The following is a 17608-nucleotide window of genomic DNA, read 5'->3' as shown; positions in this document are numbered from 1 at the left end:
GCTTGGACTGAGCCATTAATAATGTCACGTGATCGTCACTTGTGTGTCGTCCTATTACACGATCTGATTCATTAGAGGATGAGAAAGAAAGAAAAAAAAAAAGAGTTCTCACTGAGAAAGTATTTTAGCTTCCAAAACTGGACATGATGAAGAAAATGGGAATCACGGTTTACGTTCCTACTTTTTTTAAAGTTCTACATTTTAATATTAACATGGAATCTCCTGAAAACTGCAATTAAATGGGAACTCACTGTGTTGTCTCGTTTTTCTACCTCCTGATTGATGTACTAAATTGCAGCACAGACAAAAGACAAGTGCTTATTATCATTTTAGACAAACTGCTTGTTTGAGGTCTTTGTTTTTAACAATTACAAGTTGTGAACTATGAATAAATCAGTGCAGAGGACACGGCAGACTTTCTGTTATTCTTGCTGTTTTACTTTTGAAACAGAAGACACAGACTTAAACTTAAGCTAAATAGTCCTGCATCCCCCCCAATAAAAGCTGTGGGAAACATGTAGGCCAGTGGAGTAAAAAAATGTCATGGTATTTTGTGAAATGAAGAGGAGTATAAATACATAGCTGCATTACCTTGATGTTGTACTGAAGCAGGCCTACAATATACTTGTGTAAATGTACTTCCCACCCCTGTTTAAAGGAACCCTAATAAACTCGTGTCTGGTTGTATCCTCAGATTGAACATAAATAGACCAACAAAGATCAGGGATTTTGGTTGTTCATAATTTTTCCATTTGTGAGGATTTAATATCTATAATATTGCATAAGATGCAGCTATATATGTAACTGTTTTCCAATGTGCATACTCAAAGTACCTGAAATGATACTTCTAAATGTACAGTATGATGAAACTGTCTTTTTGAGGGTTGATTTCGTGTCAGTTCCTTTAGAGGAACTCCCTCCCTTTAGAGCGCTCCCTGTCCGACTCCCTCACCCCGGTGGCCAGGTTCTGCCTGCATGAGGAGAATCCTCCCTTGTTTCTGGAGCAAGAGGCGGGCCTTTGGAAAGCAGGAATGCACTGCAAGTTTCTCAGCAAGCTCCCCTTCACATGTGGAAGAGAGTCCGTCCCGCGTCCCCGACATGGACATGTGGCCGCTGGTGCTCTTGGTCGTGCAGCTCTGCTTCTGCTCCGGGTATGAAGGTAAGGACTGACCGCTGGGCCTCATTGATTACCCCGCTGAGAGGAGGACAGATTAAACCACCGAGCAGCTTATCGCCACACTGTCCGGGGGGGGAAATGTGCGGAGTCTGTGGTTTTGGGGCTGGAGTTAGATCAGACACTTTGTGTTGGGAGAGGACTTTTTAAAAAAAAATTTGTGGCAGAGTGTTCGAGGTTTCTTCCTCAGCGCTGGTGTTGGGTGAACCGCGGTTGTGTTTACGTGGAGGGGGTGGGAAGCGGGGGGAGTGCAGTGTGCATCTGGGGGACGTTTCTCTGCAGAGCTCAGCCTGTGGCCCCAATGAAAGCTGCAGCTGCTGTGCAATGGAAGTTTAATTTGTACTTTTTTCTCTTTGAATTAAACTACAGCAAAGGGCATTTACATCGTCTCTCTGCCTGGAAGCATTTACATTTTATTAATGCTCTTCTTTCTCTCACGCGAACATAAGCTTCTACGATTAATCGATGAGTTGCTTAGCAGAACATTAATTGGCAACTATTTTGGTAATTCCAGACATTTCAGTCCTGCAGAAACACGAAATGTTTTCTGGTTTCAGCGTCTTCAAAGTTAGAATTTGCTGTTTTTCTGAAGATTTCTATCATTGTTCATTGATTAACTTTGGCTTTTTTTACCATTTGCTAGATAAAACAACATATTTTTATTATTTCCTCACCTTTAGTCAAAACAATCACTGTAATTAAAAAAAACAAAACATTAAGAATGATCTTTCTGAATCCCAAAGAATTACTGAATTAGCCAACATAAGAAAACATAGAGGCTACTCAGAGAGAGACACAGAGCAGAGTCTGTAGCCTGAGGAGCTGAAATGACTTCAAAGCTCCAAGTCATGATGGAGGAGTACTGTGTGTGCGCGCGTGCGTGTGTGTGCGCGCACGCGTGCGTGTGTAGCCACAGTGGCTGTGTGCCTGTGGATGGTTTGAGAGTAGCTCACCACTGCTGTATGATCATACAGGCTGAAACATGAACACAAGCTGCAGGGCAGATTTACACTGACAGACTAAAAACTGCTGGTCCAACTGAGATTCAGGACTTTGGTCTGTACTTGTGTGCGTCTGTGCATTTATGAGGAGTTTATTTTACACAGGTCTGTTTGTGTTTGTTCTGCTGGTCAATTAGCCCATTTATCAGTTGAGCCTGGGTGCCTCACATTGCTTCACAGTGGACGACAGTGAAATGCTCGAGATACAGAGTTTTTCAAAGGAGCTGCCTTTTCTTTTTGGGCTCTCTGAAGAAGGTATTATAGTCTCTGAGTTTGGCCTGTTCTACATTCCTTCTTACAGTTAAACCCATTTAGAACAAGTATTGGTAGAACCCTGGTCATATTTTCCATGATGATTCTCATACTGATGTGGGTCTGAAGAGGAGAATCTTCGTCATGCAGGGAGTAACTTGGGGAAATGCCAGCATCCTCCATCAATGAATAACTCTGCCTCCAGAAAGGAAAGACATACTTTAACATCAGGTGAATGCTGGAAAAATACAAAACAGTCTAAGGTTCAATTTAGGAGCTAACTGTTGATTGAATAGCTTACATGTTACTGTTCTTAAGTTTTACTTCATAAAGTGCCAACACTGGTTTTCATTTGGTTTTCATGAGGAAAAATCAGAGCAGAGGATCACCCAAATCATTAGGATTTCACGGCAATCAATCCAATAATTTTCGAAATACCTCAGTCTCAACCAAAATAGGGAGCTGACTGACCAACACAACCATCCTATAGAGCCACGTGGTAAAACCACATTTGTTAGAAAATCTATGTTGTGCCTCTGATCTTTTGTAACAAAACTGCTTCCTGCTTTCAGCCAGGTTTGTTGCTGCTGTGCATAAGTTGCTCACATACCGCACATCAAACACTGCATAACGGTTTGAAGTCATTACTTCCCAAATGTTGACTATTACCACTATCTTGATGATTCTTTTCTATTATAGTAAAATTGAAAACGATATTATCATTACCACTACAGTATGGTACACCCTAACTGCTCTCTCTGCTACTATGGGATGGAGAGAGGGGGATGGCAGGTTAACAGAGAATGGATGTCCTCATTTTTCTAACAAGACATCTCCCCTCAAATCACCTACTGACAATATGATAAGTTAGGAACATTCCAGTAAGTTTAGTTTTCACCATTAATACTATACTGTGGTGAGCTTCACCAGTGTCACTCACCATGAAGAAACTACTGTACCTTCCTATGAACTTTTAATGAAGTGAAAAACAGGAGCAGTTTGTTCCTCAGGTTGAGAAACTGATTAAGAAAGCAGCAGCAGACGTGTTACTACACAGTATAATTGAATCATTAGGGCACAAAAAGGAATTCTGTAATCATGGTGTGTTGAATTGAGTGATAAAGAAATGACATCTCATATTATTTTCTACTTTCTCCTGCTCTGTTAGCCTGTAGTCATGCTTCAACATTTACACATAATGACAGCTTGTATCAGAGGCCCACAGAGAGCTAATTGGAATATCAGACTCAGTAGTTTAAAGCGTATTCACTCAGAGGTTTGTCAGGAAGTCAAGCTCCCACCGTTTCTGCTTTAGTAATGCTTTGACAGACTTCTTACTCCGAACTCCTTTGAAGTAGGAGAGACGGACAGGAAGATGATGCTGGCTGCTGATCCCCTTCTCATCATGTTGACAGATTTATTAGATATGAATGGGGGGGGGGAAAAAAGAGTCTCAGATCCCATATTCTTATCTTGAATTTTGGAAGCACAAACCAGGCCAAAGTTAATTTAATCCAACCACAGAGCTGCTGTGCCAGCAGATTTAAAGAGAAGGGTCTGCTGTCCTGCACGCTGCACAACACACCCACAAGTTGCACACCCACTTTACTACACAACACAACCACTTCATTACTTAATGCACCCACTCACTGCATGGCACACACTTCACTACATTACACACACCCTAACCTAACCCATATAATGGGTGATGTAGGAGGTAACGCTGTGCATCTGCAGATGTGCCTACTGCCTGTAGGTATGAAAAAGGTAACAGCAGCTGATTAGAGCTGCAGATGGAGACATCATGTGTGTAACGAGGAAAACTCAGAGGAGTTCACACTGTTCTTAGCATCGTTACATGTCTTTTTTCCTCAAGAACTGTTTGTTCGCCTGAAGGACAAAAAAAAAAAAAAAAAAAAAATCAATTCAAGAAAAACACTTCTTTGTTCCTTGAAGATGAATATTTGAGCTGTAGACTTGAATTTTATTGTATAACATTTTACATGTTTCTTTTATTAGTTTAGTCAAGACATTATTTGTTGAAACACCTACCAGATAATGGTGTAAATAATTACATCCTCTTGGCCTGGAAGAGATGCAAATTATTGCTGAGTGGATATTTTTTCTGGGTCATGGTGCTTTAAATAACGCTGAAATTGTGACACACACACACACACACACACACACACACACACACACACACACACACACACACACACACACACACACACACACACTTCTAATTATTTTTCCATACCTCGCAATGCCCTCCCCCCTCCCGTCTCCCCTCTCACCCCATTGAGAAGTGGACACTTACGTTTTCCCATTAGACAGTTAAATCTGACTCACTCATGTGGGCTTGGTCTGTCCATGCTGTGTGATCTGACTGCTGAAACCTTAAAGCTTGTTGTATGTATATGTGTGTGTTTGGTCCAGACAGCTTTTATTCAACTGACAGTAAAGCCACGATGAGGAATGGTGAACGGTACGGGAGACTTGCTCACGGTATCAGACTCGGTGACCAACATGCAGCTGATATATGAAGCTGGAGGAGGGTCGGACACTCCTCCCTCGTGGATCCTGAACAGAGGACACATTCACACAGGGGTTCATAACATCCTCCCTACTTTAACCCTTTCCTTACCCATTTCCTCTTAGAGCAGGACTGGAGGCACTAAATCTATCTCCCACCATTCCTTCTTCTTCTTTCTTCAAATAGCCCCCCCCTCCCCCCCTGCTCATGACAATTCCCCTCACATTTGTCTTTACCAGTGCCATTCAACTGTGTTGAGCACCAGCTCTGCAGCCACCACCCAGAATGCTAACTGTTTTCATGGTCTGCATATCTTTTGTCCTGTCTGAGAAATGTTCTGACTGTTAAAGAGGATGAAAAATGGATAGCTATCCACGGTAGGTAGCTGGGAGCTGTTTTGGAACAAAAAGTTTTAAAATAGTTGTACTCCCTTCATTCTTAACCGGACGCTACAGGGGACCACTGAGTGAATCTTTGTGTTAAACAGATTCATTTTTCCAAACAAGCTGGAAAAAAATAGATCTTTTGAGGGTTTTTTTCATTGTGCATGTTTCCTGTCCAAAAGATCCAGATCAGGCCCCCTGAAGTCTGGTTCAGATGAAAAGTTAAGCAATATTCATAAGCCTGTTCGTGGCGCTGTATTTTTCAGAAAAAAGACCCACACAGGTCAGCCCAGGACAATGCTTTTAAACATTGCCTAACAACTTGGACGCAGCTCTTCATTGTGTTAGTTGCTTTTTCTTGTTTTCTTTCCTCCCCAGGGTCAGGACAGTCCGCCTACGGAGATGATGAGGACTGGTATTCTCGTAGATATAAAGGTGACCACACTTGGTTTGTCCCTTGCCAAAGCACACATGCATACATACAGCGCATGCATTTGGAAATTTGAGGGATATTTCATTTATTGTGATCAGACTAAATACGTTTTCATGTCCCCCAGATAGTGATGACATCACCTCATACAGACGATCGCTCTGAGAGTTATGTTTTCAATTTGCAGTAATAATGAAACAGTAGGCAGAGGGCTCCACGTAATGTGATTTAATTTAAACAAACTTAATGTATTGGTGGGTTTGCCATAAGGATTTAAATCAAATCCTTTTGATTTCCTTTAATTGCATTGCTTACGCACTGTTGTGGCTTCACAAATACAGCACGGTGCTGCAGAGGATGGCGAGCTTCCACTGACACCTTCGCAACTTTGTTAGACGAGAAACAGGAGAGCTAGGGGCTAAGAAATTATTTAAAGTAAAACTACAGTCTAAACAAAGTTTGTTCTGGTTGCGATCCAAACGGTCACCTCTCATGATCTTGTTTGCTGCTACGTCGGCGTGCCACAACTCAGTAGCTCGTTGCCATAAATGCATTTGATTGGATTGATTTACACGACTTCACATACAGGATAGAAATATTTACGTTTTCAACAATAGAAAGAAAGAGCTTTAGATATACTTAAATAAGTTCTGATCTATAATACTCTATTTGCTGCTGAAGATGTGCTAGCTACTATGACCCAAGCTAATAGTTAAATGTGAAGCTACTTGCCTCAAAGAACATTTCATTCATTTATATGACCCCAAGTTGAAAAATATTTTATTGTTTTACAGGAAGAGGAAGAGGGAGTTTTGTATATTTTGTATTTTACAGGAAAAGGATTTTATATAATTTTGTCATTTAGTTGGAATATAGCAAAAGATAACCGAACATTTAACTAATTGAGGGTCACGGGATCGAGCCAGAAACATTTATTTTTGGATTTAACTGTCTCTAAAGAGACATAATTCAACACCAGTTAGTTCTGCCAGTTTTGTAATCTGAAACAGTTACGTCAAAGTAGCTTCCAGCTTTAATTTCGGGGTCAGTTAGACACGGAACATTTTCATCCAGGCCAAACCAACTCTGCCCCGTGTAAAAGCTCAAATGTAGTATTATTTTCTTTAACTTGGTGGCTGTGGAAACTGTGCCAACACACACACACTTACACAGAGAGAGAGCAGAGAAGGCTGGCTGTGTAATGAATACTCATCTTTATTCCAACTGGAAATTAGCCTAAACTGGTGTGTATTCTCCTCTCCGTGTGTGTGTGTGTGTGTGTGTGTGTGTGTGTGTGTGTGTGTGTGTGTGTGTGTGTGTGCGTGTATGTGTGTGTGTGTGTGTGTTGGTCCAGAGGGCTGAGTGTTTGTCCTGAGCCAGCAGGAAATAAATTGCAGATTTTGATTTCACTGTATTGGAATACGAACCTTGTGGCCCCTCAAACCTGGCATCAGAGAAGGAATTTTTACACAAGTATTGTAGAGATGGGCAGATAACCACCATCTGAGGGGACACGCTGAAAAGAAATGGTGTCCTTCAAGCAAGGGTCCTACGGGAATAGTTCATCATGTTTGGATAATTTTTGCTTTCTTGACGAGAGTCTGAAGAAAAGATTGACACCATCATCATTTCTCTATGATAAATAGGAAGATGTATGGCCAGTAGCCGGCTAATTTAACTTAAAATAAATGCTGGAAAGAACAGCTGCCTCTGTGTAAAGGTATAAAAGTCAGCCACTGGCTCCAGTCTGCAGACCTTATGACCGCTAACTGTTTATTACTGTTTCCAGTTCTCATGATAAGATGAGATAACTGGCTGTAGATTCAAACACAATATCTCAGAAAGAAAGAAAGAAAGAATGAATAAATAAATAAATAAATGTAATAAATATAACTTCCTTTATTTATGGCGGCATTTCTAAAGACCAAAACTGAACAGACTAAATCTTGAAAGGAGAGAAATGGATCCAGGTGACAATGAACAGAGACGATACCTAAATCAGTGGTGTGATAAGAATCAGAAAAGCCTGCACTCTCAAAACAGACTTTTATCTGAGCATTGACTTTCACACTCTGACACACTGGAATTAAAGTGCTCCCTAGCCTTTATTATCTGTCTCTTACTCAAAAGAAGTTATCTTCTTTCCCTCCTGAGACACTGTTGGATTATGGAAAGCCGCAGATAAGGTAATGAGAAATCTACCGTATCTGCCTGTACTCAAGGTGATAGGTGGGTTTTTACATTTTCACACTAATAAAAGAAGTCTTTCTAGCCATTTCAGAGTCTTCAGGTAAGTGCTTATTATCGAGTCTCTCCCACTCCAAGGCCGCGGCATAGAAAACACGTAACTGTCTCGGCGCTGTGAGGAGAAGGACAGTGTAATTCTCTTTCCTCTGTTTTTAGGAACCCCGTGGTGTGCGCCCATTAAGGTGAAACATGGTGACGTGAGCTGTCGTACACCCAGAGGGGAGCACTACAGGAACGTGATGGGGACACGCTGTAAAATCCGCTGTAAGCAGGGATACGAGGTCCAGAGCTCAGAGGTGGTGTGTATGGCCAGCAAACACTGGTCCTCTAACTACGCCTGCCGAGGTAAGAGCTAAGATCCACCTGAACACCTGCACACACATCATGTATCCCACTGTTTGTATGCACACACTGTAAATAAGGGATGTAGCGAGATGTGATATCACTCACTAGTTTGCAAATTTAAGTCCAGAGTTGCAGTTTGGCACTTTTTCTATTTTGAACCAGCTCCTTTTCAAAATAAAGACTGGGGCTGGTTGGCTTTCATCTGCTGGAAATACGTCCAGGGCTGTCAATCAACGTCAACACAGCAGACATCAAAGCATTTCACAAGCTGTCAAATCTTGTTAATGGAGCTATAATCTCCAAAATGACCACCAGCACAGTTAATAGAGGGCTTAAATTCAGCTACTGACATCATAATGACTTAATATTTCTAGAGAGAATTTGATGCTTTTTGAATGGGGGTCAATTAGAAACCAGGGATTTTTTTGGGGCATTCGCTTAACTCTGGGTTCATTTTCAAGCCAAGGTAGTCACTGTTTGATTCAATTATTGTAGAAAGTCTTTGTTATGGAAATCAAAAATGTTTAATCATACAGCTTCCTGTAGCTGATGCTCACAATATTATTTAATACAACAAATATGTAAACAATTACATGGACATTACTGGCCCCAGAAGTCGACTCCTGGCAGGGTGTTAAAGCCTCTGTGGGAACATTATTTATACCATGATACGCTCAATTATTCCATAGTAACACAGGATGTTAAGGGATACTACTGCACTGATGGTATGCTTGTTTGTATAAGGGGATGTCTGCTATGTAAACGGTCACACTCAAAAAGCAGGCCGTCATAGAGAGGGCTGAGTGAGTAAGTATTGGGATAATGGGGCACATTTCCAGAATATCTGTCCTTGAAGACATTTATAGTGCTGCACCAGTTGTATGTACAAAAGACAGAAGTAGTTGTGAGAAGAATGAAGTCGGAGTGATTGTCTGAAAGGCAATTTTAGAAAAGTTAAAACAAAATTGCACCAGCAATTCCAACTCGGTAGGATTCAGACTCTGTTCAACCACCCAACAATCACTACTGTTGCTTTTTATCACTGCTGCTCTAGAATAAGTTTGGTCCAGGTCAGTTTAGGCAACTGTGCATCAAAAACTTTGCATCTTTTTTTTTTTTTTACCATATCAAAGAAGACCTTGTTGCATCGGTGCATAAATGCGGTACCCTAAATTAAGAGTAGGAAGAGCCAAACATTCAAAGCAACCGCTGCATTAACACTGAGCTCCCTCTGCTGACAGAGATCCGTTGTCCTAAACTGGACATGCCAGTTAACGGCGGCTACAAGTGCTCGGACGGCTCCTACTTCAACTCTCGCTGCGAGTTCTTCTGCTCCCCTGGATTCAGTCTGAAGGGCCAGAAGACGTCAACCTGCCAGCACACCAAGGTGTGGAGCGCTGGAGTCCCAACCTGTGTTGGTAAGACTGTCTATGCTTTTCTTCTGTACTTACGTAAGTCTCCCACAGAGGACTGGAGCCTCCAGGCCTCTAACAAGTAATTACCTGCTTACGGCGCAAGGCCAGCTCCAGCTACTAGATAAAAGTCACGACAAAGCATATTCTTCATAGTACAAGGTTTTATGATTGATGTTGGGAGAAAACAGGCCTCTAGACATGTTCATACATCATACACAGAAGCAGAAAAGTAGACTATGGTTTGTCTCCCCTCAACACAAATATACAGTACATGTTTTTCACTTCTTAGTTTCAGTCTAAGCAAAAAAAAAAAAAAAAAAGACAGTTTTTAATGAAAAGCTGTATTTAAGTGATCTTATAAACGACAGAATAGTTTTGCGACCAGTTGGTAATTTCAGGGGTTTTGGGCACTTGAAGAGACTCTTTCCATTATCACTGCACCACAAGCAGCACATCCTTACCACTGCTGTTTGTGAAATGACATTAAGTCTTCCACTTCTCTGTCTGTGTGATCAATTTGAATTTTCAGCCCTGTTTCCTAAGAGTTATGATTTACCTCACTCTTCGTGGCACCTTAAAATATATTTTTGACTCTTGCAGTGTCTGCAATGAGCATCTCTTTCTAATTTAATTTTGCCATAGGATGACTGGTAACTTTAGGAGGTGAGCGCTGCTACAGTTAAAGGTCCAGTGTGTAGGACTTCGGAGGATCTATTGGCAGAAATGCAATATAATATTCATATGTTTTCATTAGTTTATAATCATTAATAAACTAAGAATCGTATTTTCATTACCTTCGAATTAACCCTTAAAATCTTCATAGGGAGCAGGTCCTCTTCCACAGAGACCACCATGTTGCACCATCATGTATCTACAGTAGCTCAGAAGGGATAAACCAAACACGGTCTCCATAGAGGAGCTTTCATGCTCCTTACAAGTTTCGCAGCTGCTGTAGTTTTTCCTACACGCTGAGAAGGGGACGGTGAGGCGACAGGTGTTCAGTTGGTTGCAGTCTACAACCTCTCCACTAGATGCCACTAAATCCTACATTCTGGTCCTCGACAACAAGTTGGTCACTGTTAAATGTTCATTAAAGAGTTATGTTTGTGTGCTAGAACAAAATGACAGATCAGATTGATCTTATTGTTTCCTTTCATACTTGTGACTAATTTTCACCACACTGCACTCATAATTTATTATACTTTATGACAGCCAATGAGCTTGTTTCAACCAGAATATGCAGCTTCAGCCTCAGTCTTTTGGCACAGTACCTTCAACTGGATATGTAAGACCCGTCATAATATTCGTATTTTAATATGAGTCACCGAGACGCGTAACTAGTCAGCCAGTGACAGTGTTTTCAACCAACACAAGAAGCTTATTTGGCTATCTGTGATTAAATCTACCAGCGAAGTTGTCAGCTAGAAATAAGAAGCTGGATTTTGTCCACTTTTGTTAGAAGTCTATGAACCATTATTTCAAAAGTGAAAGAGTGAAACTGCATATGTGCTGTGACAGAGTGGAAAGCATGGGCAGGGTTGTGGCGTTTACTCGCCAGGTGACCCTGTGAAGTGAGTTGGAGGTTTGTTTTCTTCTTTGTTTTCCTTTCTATTAAGGTTTTAAATGTTTTGTTTTCTCTCTGTAGATATGGATTCTCCAAAAATCAAGTGCCCTAATCTGAAGGATAAGTGGGCAGAACCGGGGAAGCTGACAGCGAGGGTGGCTTGGGACACACCAGAAGGTGTCGACACTGCAGACGGCATCCTTACAGAGTCAGTCTGCTTTTAGACTTTTTTCTCATTTTTCTTCAGTCTGTTCTCATCCTGTTCATTACTACACTCTGAAAAGTGAGATCACAGTGTGAGATTAAAACTGAGCATGTTCTTTTTTCAGTGTTATCCTGAAAGGAAAACCTTCAAAATCAGACTTCCTAGAGGGCCTCCACAAGATGTCTTACACTGTGTTTGACCGGGCCGGGAACAAAGGGTCCTGCCGCTTCACTGTGAGAGTGCGAGGTGAGCTTCTCAAAGCAGAGATTTTGATCAACTGTGTCGAGAAAAACACTTTGTTTTGGTGCAAGAAGGTCAGACATTCATATCTGGAGCAGACAGTGCCTGTTTCTTTTCCACAGTGAGATGGTCCACCAACAAAAACTGGTGTTTTCTGGTGGCCTTCTTCAGCTTGTTCAGTCAGAAATTTTAATTTATTAAATGGAAAAATGTTCAAGAGTAAAGCAGGTTAATGTTAAACGTCTAACTCCACCATCATCATGAGTTGTTATTAACAAGAGTTAACAACGCCAAAACTGTCATCACATTTTCATTCAAATTATTCTGAATCCTGATTTAAGTTTGGTCTCCTTTTCCCACCCATACAATGACGGAGAAGGAGTCGATTTTATAACCAGGTCAGATCACTTCGAACAGTTCAGGGAAACCTAGAAGATCTCATGAAAAAAGACCTTAACTGTAAAAAAACCTTTGCAGATGATAGAGAGTTACTGTCAAACCTCAAGGCTCATAGTGAAGAAGCTGATTGAAATAAATCCGTTTTGAAGTTTAAGTGTTTTTACTTTGTGAGATGTGATGAAAAAGCAGCAGTAAAAAAAACAACACATTTTTGTGTGAATATTAATCATCTGCCACCTCGCTGCCTCCCATGTTTCCTCTCTCTCTCTCTCTCTCTCTCTGTGTGTGTGTGTGTGTGTGTGTGTGTGTGTGTGTGTGTGTGTGTAGTGCGCCGCTGCAGCCCGCTGTTTCCCCCGGACAACGGTTACATGAAGTGTGACAGCGACGGAGACAACTACGGCGCCTCCTGTGAATTCACCTGCACCGGTGGCTTCGAGCTGCAGGGCAGCGCTGCCAGAGTGTGTCAGTACGGACTCACCTGGTCTGGCTCAGACACAACCTGTGCACGTATGTACCGCCAGCAGATCAACACACACAATAATAAAGGGTTTTCTGGATAATGAGAGTAGATCCATTTTTAACAGACTTGCAAACATTGACACACTCATCTTTTTTATCTTGGTTTTATGAGCTCTATTTAAATTGATTTATTATATTTTATTTATGTAAGACTCTAATAATAATAATAATAATAATAATAAGGTAAACATTTCATACACTTCTTTTAACCTGCTTTTCATTCTTCTGTGCTACATGCATTCATGCTACAAGAATATTTAATAAGTTCTTGGGATAGGACCAGAAAAAGGCAAAGAGTTTATAGCTTGTTGACCACACCTTCACCCCTTTTGTTCCAGTTTTAAATTACCATTCACATCGATGTTCTTTGTTCTACCCAGCCTGGTGATTTCTTACATGATTAAGCAGTCCGTTTTTGTGGCTTGTGATAATTTGGGCTACTTTTCTACAATTTGGAAACTTTTCCCCTGATAAAAAGTTTGGCTGTATTTCAATAAATCAGTCCTTCCTCTTCTCCAAATTGTAGCATTAACTGTCAGGACACTGAGTTCAATAAGCTGAACATTCAGTTGACATTTGGCCTTGAAGTTTGTGCGTCTGTTCATATAAATTAAGGCTTTTACTGCTGAATCTAAATGACGTGGTGGGGATCATTTGTTTTCATTGTGTCCATTGATGTAGGTTCACCTAATTTTATTGTTAAAACATGAGCAGATGAGACCAGTATTCAGCCACTGAACATTTGAGGGACCCTGTCTAACACTGGAAATCAAAATGGGGCTACTTTTGTTTAGATTCCTCACTTGCTGTCTGTCAATTCTGGCAACACTGTTTGTGGTTTCATGTGAGAAGGCCAGTGGAGGAGAAAATGGCCGCCTCTGCTATCCATCGATTAAAAAAGAAAATCAATACTGGACGCTCCTCCATTGAAAGTCTGTATCTACGAGGAAGGAAAAAGTGTGTTACAGTTCTTTAAACTCAGTGTCCTGTTCACTTCAGTTCATTTGATTTCATCTACAGAGCCGCCAGAAGGAATCAGATTATGTGACACATCACAGAAATAATGTGTTGTAATAGATCGTCTCCTCTTGTCCTGTGTGCATCACTTAATTGTACATTCGTTGTCATCGCAGCCATGAACATTAATGTGGGAGTGCGCACGGCGGCTGCACTGCTGGACCAGTTCTATGAGAAGCGACGGCTCCTCATTATCTCCGCGCCAACGGCCGCCAATCACAATTACCGCTTCCAGATGACTAACTTACAGGTGAGGCACGACTCGCAGGGAGAACACGAGCTGAATGTGGGTCACCTGAGATGGAGGGGTGAGCAGGAGAAAAGCGATGACAGTCAACACAGCGCACATTTGTGTCCCCTGCGACGCTGCTCACACGGAGGACCGCAGTGTGTCTGTGTTTGTCTCTCTCTCGGTCAGCTGCCTGAGTGGGACGAAGCAGCGAGACAAATAAACAGGAGAGAGGATGTCGTGCTGATGATCGGAAAATGTCACGGCGCTGAATAAATGATGCTGACATCGGCTCTGATAAGGCTATTCTGAGGTGGATGTTTTCCCAGCTCGTCACAAACCGTGAAGTCACAGCTGACCTTTTCAAAGTGACTGTTTTCAGCTCAGAGACAGACCGGTGTCATTTTTTTCAACAAGCGGATCAATCAGTCCTGAAATCTGTCTGGTTATTTTGATCATATATTTCTATATCTTCTATCATTATAATTGATTAAGTTGGATTTTTGGTCAGACAAAACAAGCGTATTACACCTTATACTTGGAAATTATATAATTATTTCATACAATTTAATTAAATTTGATAAATGTATGATTTCCTCAACACATTTATTATTCAAGCAGCTTGTTTCAAGCCTCTCTAAAATCATTTTTCTCACTATTACTTTGTTTTTGTTTGTCAATATGATCACTTATCTACTGGGACAAGTTTGAAATAATCTTGCTGCACTGGCAGTGGAAGAAAATCTTGGAAACGTTGGGCTCCCTTACAGACAAAACTAACTTAAAATAAGTATTTATATATATATATATATATATATATATATATATATATATATAATACAGTGCACACAGTGAACACAGAATTTCCCTTTGGGCTCCATGAAGTCGGTCTATCTGAATCTATCCGCTGTGTCACGAATCCACAGTCGAAAAAAAAAAGCCCAGACGGTTGCTGTAACTGTGAATTAGTGATTCACAGCTGAGGGTATGTGTTCTCCAGTGTGTACTTCTGGAAATATTGTGGAGTGGCTTAAATTATTTTAAAAGAAATTGCTACAGCAGAGAGCTGAGGGGAGAGACACAGATGATATGACAACTGGAACGGCTGCAAAAGCCAACCGTGAGGCCCCTTACAAATGGACTACTATTGGAAATATTGTCCAACAGAAGATTTTTCATTGTTAATATTCCTGTTAATACATAGTTGACAAAATAAGACCTGAATGCAGTGACCCTCCTCAGTAATCAGAGATTTTCTCCAGTCTGCCATTAAAAAAAAAAAAAAAAAATCCTCACATGTAACATGTTAAAAAATATACTCCTTCTCCTTCTTTGAAAAATCCAGACTTTATGAAAATGCAGATATTGTTTATTGAAGTTATACTGCCGGATGTAAGATGTCTCCCACGTTGCTGAAAATCCTTCTCAGTGTTTGTCCACTGGAGGTTTGAGTTTCCACATTGCACTTGTGTTACATGTATATTTAACCACAAATGGCTGCGACCTACTTCCATGTGTTAAACTCAGATTTAAGCTGAGCACAGAGAGGCTTCGGCAAATGAGAACAGTTCAAGGGAAGTATAAACAAAGCGCTTTGTTGAGTGGAGACGACCATAAATGAATCATGAACATAATCGTTAGCTGCAGCCCTGCTGGTTTAATAGAGTTTCATATCCTCAGTAACATGGCCTGTGCTCAGTTTTTTTTTTTTTGTCTGCATGTTAATCAATAACAAGGCTGTAAAACTTATGGATGAGTCTCTCTGTTTCTGTCCCATGGGAACAGCACGCTCAGTGTGGACTGGATCTGAGACATGTGACAGTTATTGAGCTGGTCGGGACTTATCCGGCACAAGTTGGCCGAATTCGGCACAGGCTGCTCCCCCCTGGACTGGCCCTGCAGCTCAGGTACTAAACACACACACACACACACACACACACACACACACACACACACACACACACACACACACACACACACACACACACACCTGCGTAACTTCAGCACATGTGACTTTGGCTCACTTCTGCGTGCGTTTCCTAGGTTACTGCTCCAGATTCCTCAAAGGTCTTTCCAAATGGTGCTGGTCGACAAGCAGGGCATGGACAAGCAACGCTACCCATTCCCGATCACAGCGGCTGAATTATTCACCACCATCGACACCTTCCCCCACCGCAAGGACGAGATGGTGCTACAGCAGGAGGCAGGCCAGACCTGTCAGTCATAAAACGCACCCCACCCCTTTCAGCGCACTTCCACGGACTCGCAGCCATCTTTGATCTTTTATTTCTATCAGTCACAACAGACAAGAGCGTCTCAGATCTTCTGTTTCTATCTACATTTCGCACACTGCTACCTGAACTCACTCTGTCCTCTATCCAGTGTGCATGTGCACTTCTTTGTGTGTGTGTGTGTGTGTGTGTGTGTGTGTGTGTGTGTGTGTGCGTTTGTGTGTGTGTGTTTGGGTGTCAGTCGTGGTGCTGATCTGAGGCGGCTCTCGATGAGACGGACCACACACTACATAACAATCATATTGATTCCTGTGTCTATTTGTTTTATTATTATTATTAATATTTTCAAAGCAGAAATATGTTTTACTATTTTGTACAAAAAGTATTTTTACTGTGTGAACTGGAAAACTTTTTACCTGTATAATATTTATGTCTCACCTCTCTAATAATGATGTACCCTGTGTGTGTTGTGCACCGTGCATCTTCACCTGAATTAACACTGATTAAATGTTGTGTGCAGAATGTGCTCTTCTGTGTGTCAGTGTCAGCCGAAGACATGCAAGATCTCCTGAGGCCGCGTATATTGAAGAACTGAAGATGAGGCAAAAGATTTACGCGACTGAATATGATGTAATTATACACGCGTATATGTGTGTGTGTGTTTACATACATATACTATATATCTACATATATAAACTCGTCACGCCTAAATGTGTAAAAGTGTCACACACACATCTAAATGCAAAATCACATCACGTGCACACGCGTAAATGTGTACATGTGTAAACACAGGCTAAACGTTTATGGACTGATGGTTTTAATTGTCACTACGACACTGGTGCTCTTTCAAAAATGGTTCATAGTCTAAAAGAATAAACTTTAAACATTCATATTTTGACAAGTTATTTTTTGTTCTTGACATTTTATATTAATTCAGTTAAAGGTGTGTCCTGAGTGGATGAGACAACAGGTAATGAGCGTCATTCATTAATTTAATGCTTCAACAAAACTCCCATACCGAAACATGGACAGATTCAGTCAACCAGCACAAACATGGTTTTGTAGCTGCACACACAGTGACAGCACTAATCAATCATATTATTGGTTTAATATTAGAAAAACTCCCCAAGAGCAACAACAAATAAACCAACATGCAGTCTATGGAAAGATGCATTTATTTCAAAATATTCTTGTAACACATTTAGGACAAAATCGGCTTGAAAACAGTGAGTTTGATGCTTCGACACGACAGAGATAGAACATGCTGTACATCAAGCGTTTCTTCAGTATTGCACGAGCTTCTCAAGTATGTTGGACAGTGAACACGCGTATTATTACTGTAACTGTGGGTGTGAAACTGTTTGCTCTGGGAGCTCAGGGCAGACGGTTTGCCAAGGACAGGCGGACAAAATTGGCATTCCACA

The 17608-nt window shown here is 41.1% G+C and overlaps 1 protein-coding gene across 2 annotated transcripts; it reads left to right on the top strand.

The window, feature by feature from the left end:
* Positions 1 to 1020: 1020 nt before the first annotated feature.
* Positions 1021 to 17085, top strand: srpx (sushi-repeat containing protein X-linked). 2 transcript variants are annotated; one of them, XM_069154076.1, is made up of 10 exons: positions 1022 to 1159; positions 5722 to 5778; positions 8177 to 8365; positions 9607 to 9783; positions 11426 to 11552; positions 11674 to 11795; positions 12516 to 12695; positions 13841 to 13974; positions 15739 to 15860; positions 15997 to 17085. In XM_069154076.1, exons 1-10 carry the CDS (start codon positions 1099 to 1101, stop codon positions 16178 to 16180), a joined length of 1353 nt encoding a protein of 450 aa, XP_069010177.1. In that variant the 5' UTR covers positions 1022 to 1098; the 3' UTR covers positions 16181 to 17085. The 2 variants fall into 2 exon arrangements, with proteins under 2 accessions (XP_069010178.1, XP_069010177.1); XM_069154077.1 differs by lacking the exon at positions 5722 to 5778 and having other exon boundaries at positions 1021 to 1159.
* The last annotated feature ends 523 nt before the right edge of the window (positions 17086 to 17608 follow it).

This window comes from Embiotoca jacksoni, unplaced genomic scaffold (genome assembly GCF_022577435.1).
Source record: "Embiotoca jacksoni isolate LCO1_2020_lvr unplaced genomic scaffold, fEmbJac1.0.p SCAF_2, whole genome shotgun sequence".
Classification (NCBI taxonomy): domain Eukaryota; kingdom Metazoa; phylum Chordata; class Actinopteri; family Embiotocidae; genus Embiotoca; species Embiotoca jacksoni.
Note: the sequence above shows the minus strand (reverse complement) of the source record. Positions and strands in the feature narration are given on the sequence as shown.